Genomic DNA, 6,000 nt, shown 5'->3' on the forward strand with positions numbered 1-6,000 from the left:
GGCAGCAGCAGGCTCGTAAGCATTCATTCAAACAGCACTTCACTGCGTTTGCCAGCAGCCCTTCGCAATGCTTGAAGCACAGCGCTGTTTATGACTACAAGCCTATCAACTCCCGAGATTAGGCTGGCAATGCTAAAGTACATATTAGAACATCCAATAGTCAAAGGTATATGAAATACAAATGGTATAGACAGAAATAGTCCTATAATAACTACAACCTAAAACTTCTTACCTGGGAATATTGAAGACTCATGTTAAAAAGGAACCACCAGCTCTCATATGTTCTCATGTTCTGAGCAAGGAACTTAAACGTTAGCTTTCTTACATGGCACATATTGCACTTTGTTTTTGCATTATTTAAAGCAAATTGAACATATTTCATTATTTATTTGAGACTAAATTGATTTTATTGATGTATTATATTAAGTTAAAATAAAAGTGTTCATTGTTCATTCAGTATTGTTGTAATTGTCATTATTACAAATATATATTTATATAAAAATAAATAAATACATAATAATAAAAAATATCGGCCAATTCATCGGTATCGGCTTTTTTTGGTCCTCCAATAATCGGTATTGAAAAATCATAATCGGTCGACCTCTAGTAACAAGCCATGCTGTAGGTCTTGGTCCATATTGTGAATATTGTTAGTAGCCAACTCTAACCTCCACAAGGATATTTAAAAAGCTCTGTGTGTAGTATGAAGCACAGGCCTAGTTAGATCCCACGGATTGAAAATTCACAGTTTTCTTTAACTTTCTTTAAAAGGAAGGTTTGCATGCAATTGAGAATGCACTTTCATCCACACCATACTGCATTTCAATAGAAGACACTGTAAAGAATATTCCTTCACAGTATAGGACCATCAGTCAAAGTAAGGCATAAGGTGTCCAAAGTCAAAGCAGGACATTTGATACAGTGCTACAGGGACCAATGTTTTCTCTATACACTGGAGGAGCTGGACGGTATTATGGTGAAAACTGAGTGGGTTTGAAATTCAATTCTCTCTAAGGAACAATGAGACAGTGCAGTGAATCCTGTTCTCACACTTATTCACACAGCTGAACCCCCCCCCCCCCCCCCCCCCCCCGTTCGGAACCTATCCTCAGAAACTGAAAACCGCTTGGTTGCCTCAGGTAGAAACCTGATGTACTATAGTGTCTCCTATGACTGAATTAGTTGACTCAGTCACCCTGTTCTTAAGAGAAGCAGAATTCTCTCAATTTGCCATTCCTGATAAAGCAGCCTATTTTGTGATTGTTGGGCCTTTGTACACTTAATTGCTGGGCCTATTCCCAGTTGAGATAAGCGTGAGGAACTCAGACTTTCATGTGAATCAAGACATCGGGCCTCCCGAGTGGTGCAGTGGTCTAAGGCACTGCATTGCAGTGCAAGCTGTGCCACTAGAGATTCTAGGTTCGAGGCCAGGCTCTGTCGCAGCCTGCCGCGACCGGGAGACCCATGGGGCAGCGCACATTTGGCCCAGCGTCGTCTGGGTTAGGGGAGGGTTTGGCCGGAGGGGATGTCCTTGTGCCATCACGCACTAGCGACTCCTGTGGCGGGCCGGGCGCAACGCACGCTGACACGGTCGCCAGGTGTACAGTGTTTCCTCCGACACATTGGTGCGGCTTGCTTCCGGGTTAAGTGGGCATTATGTCAAGAAGCAGTGCGGCTTGGTTGGGTTATGTTACAGAGGACGCACAGCTCTCGACCTTCACCTCTCCCGAGTCCGTATGCGAGTTGCAGCGATGAGACAAAACTGTAACTACCAATTGGATACCACGAAATTGGGGAGAAAACTGGGTAAAAAAAGAAAAAGAAATGGAAGACATTGAAACAAGACCAATTGACCTGAGAGTTCTAGTGACACTGTCTCTCCAGAATGGTGGTGTCCAGTAATGGCCCTGGCCTTTGTCCAATCAAACCCTTTGTGAGAGAACAGGATGTGTCTGGGCCCACCAGTGGATTGATCTGTATTGTATTACTGCGATCGAGGCTCTGTGTTGACATAGTCCTCCATTAGTCATAATGGGAAGTTGTCTGTGACTGTGGTGGCTGGAGTGCAGTTGCTTTGTGCTGCAGCCATTTCCCATAGCCTTCTGTAGCGGTAAGATCATCGTTAGAACCAGATACGATGTAGCTTTAGTAACCAAGCTGTTTCCCTCGAAACCATCATTACTACAGCTGCACTTAGAAACGCTCGTTATTTACCGACTGCCTCAGACCACTCATAAAAGTTACTTTTCCAAACTGTGTGGCTCCCGAGTGGCTCAGCGGTCTAAGGCACTGCATCACAGTGCTTGAGGCATCACTACAGACACCCTGGTTCGATTCCAGGCTGTATCACAACCGGCCGTGATTGGGAGTCCCATAGGGCGGCGCACAATTGGCCCAGCGTCGTCCGAATTTGGCCCAGGGTAGGCCGTCATTGTAAATAAGAATTTGTTCTTAACTGGACTTGCCTAGTTAAATAAAAGGTTCAATAAAATATAAATTATTTTTTTTACAAAAAGAACAGCTAAGTGCGTCGTTATATGCTTTTTTGGCTCAATGTGTTTCATGATGTGTGACAACATGTTCTCAATCTGTGATTTACTGCATTATTATAGGGTAAGCATCATAAGCCGCCTCAATATTTGCAGCTATAAGGTGATAATATCTCTCTAGGAGCTAGGAGCTAGGAGCTGTTATGAATTTCATCACAACCATGCATATTTTGTGTTTTGAGAACCTATCTCTTGTAATGCACCCACACTGTTCCCAAAACCTAATTACATTTTCTGGGAACCTTTAAAGAACTCAGAAAGGCTGTTCTGTCAACATTCTTGCAACATCAAAGGAATGTTTTGTGCACCCGGATACAAACATTATCTGAATGTCAGCACAAATGGACAGTTTTTGTTTTCTAGGAACCTATCTCTTGTCATATCCCCACAATGTTCCCATAACCTAAATAAATGTTCGTGTGTGAACTTTTAAAGAAACAAAATAATTGTTCTGTGAATGATATTGCAACATCAGGCAAATGTTTTTTTTGCAACCTAATAGAAACATTTAAATAATCCTCACAAGTGGACAGTTTTTGTGTTTTGGGAACTCTTATAATCTCTTATAGTGTCCACACAATGTTCCCACAACATCATGAAACATTCTGGGAACAGATTAAATGTGTACTAGGAACATCAGGTAAATGCTTTATACAAACATTCTATAATCATCACAACTAGACAGTTTTTGTGTTAAGAGAACATTTGCCACAATCTAACAAATGTGCTAGGAACCATTTCCTAGCACATTTGTGTGACCTAGCTGTCATTTTAAGCAGCAGTAAATTAAAGGTCAGTAGTTATATTGCTCATGACTTGTATTGCTAGAATGTTTATTACTGAATGAGGATTAGGCCTTTCAAATTTGATGTTGCCGGCCAGACAGTAATTGCTGTAATGCCGTAATGTTGATTGGTCATTGTGGGTAGTTTCATTCTGATCATGGACTAGAACGGCTGAATCACTGAAAGTAAGGAAAGGTTCACCAGCTTTAACTCATTGTGCTATGCCTTTTCTCTCCATAGTGATGACAACTCTGCTGTTAATGGAACTGTATAACGTGATGATAATGGTCAACAGTGTAAAGGATGAGGTGTTGTGTGTGTTGGGTAGAGGTAGAGAGAAGTCTATGTGAGCAGAGCCGGTTCTCAAAGGTAACCAGGCATGCTTATAGGCCACATTCTCCAGGCCAGAGCCATGATTCTAATGTGAAGGTAAGATTTGAATGGAAAAAGCTGATCTGGGAGCAGCACTGCTTTTCTTTGGATCCCATCAGTATCGACACCTGGTCTACCGACACCTGGTCTACCGACACCTGGTCTATCGACACCTGGTCTACCGACACCTGGTCTACCGACGCACCCAGCGAACGTTCTCTCTACCATTCCACTGTACTACCGTATACCCAAGTTTACATTTCATTCCGTTTGTGTTCATTTGGCTTTTTTTGCGGCACACAGAAACAAATTTGCAGACGACCACCACAACATGCAAAATCCTCCAAATTCGCTGTAAGACTGCGCTCTGTCAACAGAGCTGGTGTTTATTATCGGATATGTATTAGGTTACGAAATCCAACTTTTTGGCTATAATGTAAATGATAGGTTAGAGAAAGACCCCACTTAAAGATTCAGAACATGAAAAAAAGATTTATCTTGGTAAAATGTATTTGATAACATAAAGTGAAATTTTATCACCAAAACACATTTTCACCCACTCTGGGCAGAGTGGGTAAACACACTACCTACTTTTTTGATTCTTATACTTACCAAGTGGGAAACTCATCTTTCTACAATGAGTTTCCAAGTCTGACATTTCAGAGTTTCCGAGTTGCCTTGAAAGCGGCAATAATATGGGCTCTGTCAGTGAACTCAAGAGTTACTTCCACTGGCTGACTGTCTGGCGTTCAAACCCGAGCATTCATCTACTAAAGTACTTCAGATGGTGGCACTAGACAAGACTAAATGCAGGACTAGACCAGACTAAATGCAGGACTAGACAAGACTAAATGCAGGACTAGGCCAGACTAAATGCAGGACTAGGCAAGACTAAATGTAGGACTAGGCCAGACTAAATGCAGGACTAGGCAAGACTAAATGCAGGACTAGGCAAGACTAAATGCAGGACTAGGCAAGACTAAATGCAGGACTAGGCAAGACTAAATGCAGGACTAAATGCAGGACCAGGCAAGATTAAATGCAGGACTAGGCAAGTGCCTGGGGTAAGTCTGCACTGACAATTTCCAAGCCTCAATGTTTAGATCCTTGTCAGTAAGCATTTCTTCTTTTGCCAAGATAATCTATCCACCTGAAAGGTGTGGCATATCAAGAAGCTGATTAAAACAGCATGATCATTACACAGGTGCACCTTGTGCTAGGGACAATAAAAGGCCACTTTAAAATTTGCAGTTGTGTCACACCACACAATGTCACAAGTTTTGAAGGAGCGTGCAATTGGCATGCTGACTGCAGGAATGTCCACCAAAGCTGTTGCCAGAGAATTTAATTTCTCTACCATAAGGCGCCTCCAACATCGTTTTAGAGAATTTGGTTAGAATCAAGAACGTCCTGACAGGTTGCATCACAGCCTGTACGAGACTTGCTCAGTCCACGACCGCAAGGCCCTCCAGCGGGTGGCAAAGGATGGCCAACTGGTCCCGGTACATCACTGGGACCATCCTCCGACCCATCCATGTACTCGAAACGATGCCTGAAGGAGTCCCGCAGCATCATCAAGGACCCCACACACCCCCAGCTATGAGCTGTTCATTCCCTTACCGTCGGGCAGACTGTATCAGACGGAGCATGAGGTCTGATACCAACAGGCTCAAAGACAGTTTCTATTTACAAGCCATCCGAATGCTGAACACATGAACTGGACTGACCACCTGCACCTTAGCACACATGCACTCACTCATGTACACACACACACACATCTGTTTATTTATTTATTGCTCAATACTGCACAATTTAAACACTTGCACCCCAATCCCCCCTTCCTAAAAATGTGTAAATATTGGACTATAAATTGTGCCTTCCTGTTTTATACTAATGCTAAAAAAATGTATTATTTTATTACTATTTTATTATTAAAAATGTATTACTGAGACATTTACTTTATGTTCGTATTCTTATCTTTCATTATTTCTTATTGTTGTTGCATTGTCGAGAAGGTATTTCGTTGGACAGTGTATAAGTTATAACGTTACCATGTGTATCCTGTACATACAACTTCATTACATACAACTAATAAAACTTGAAACTACCTGTAGATCTCTGCTCCTCTCTCTCTCACGGCATTGCTCCCCGGCGAGGCGTGTTTGGCTGCCTGTTTCTTTGAAACTCTCCAGTTCCTTATGAAAACTTAACATGGATCGCTAATTTTGTTCTTATTCTTCTATTCTCAATTGACCATATTCCAGCCTTGCTTGCGTCGGCTCGAGCAGACGTCA

General features: G+C 42.2%; 1 protein-coding gene across 2 annotated transcripts in view; it reads right to left on the reverse strand.

The window, feature by feature from the left end:
* LOC139559667 (activated CDC42 kinase 1-like) overlaps window positions 1-6,000 on the reverse strand; it is a 115,900-nt gene extending 109,900 nt beyond the window's left edge. The window contains exon 1 of one of the 2 annotated variants that reach the window (XM_071375864.1): window positions 5,815-6,000. In XM_071375864.1, the coding sequence (XP_071231965.1) occupies window positions 5,815-5,919 (105 nt within the window). In that variant the 5' untranslated portion in view covers window positions 5,920-6,000. The remainder of the gene's footprint in view (window positions 1-5,814) is intronic. The other variant, XM_071375868.1, reaches the window with a different exon arrangement.

The sequence above is a fragment of the Salvelinus alpinus genome, chromosome 30 (assembly GCF_045679555.1).
Source record: "Salvelinus alpinus chromosome 30, SLU_Salpinus.1, whole genome shotgun sequence".
NCBI classification, from domain to species: Eukaryota; Metazoa; Chordata; class Actinopteri; order Salmoniformes; family Salmonidae; genus Salvelinus; species Salvelinus alpinus.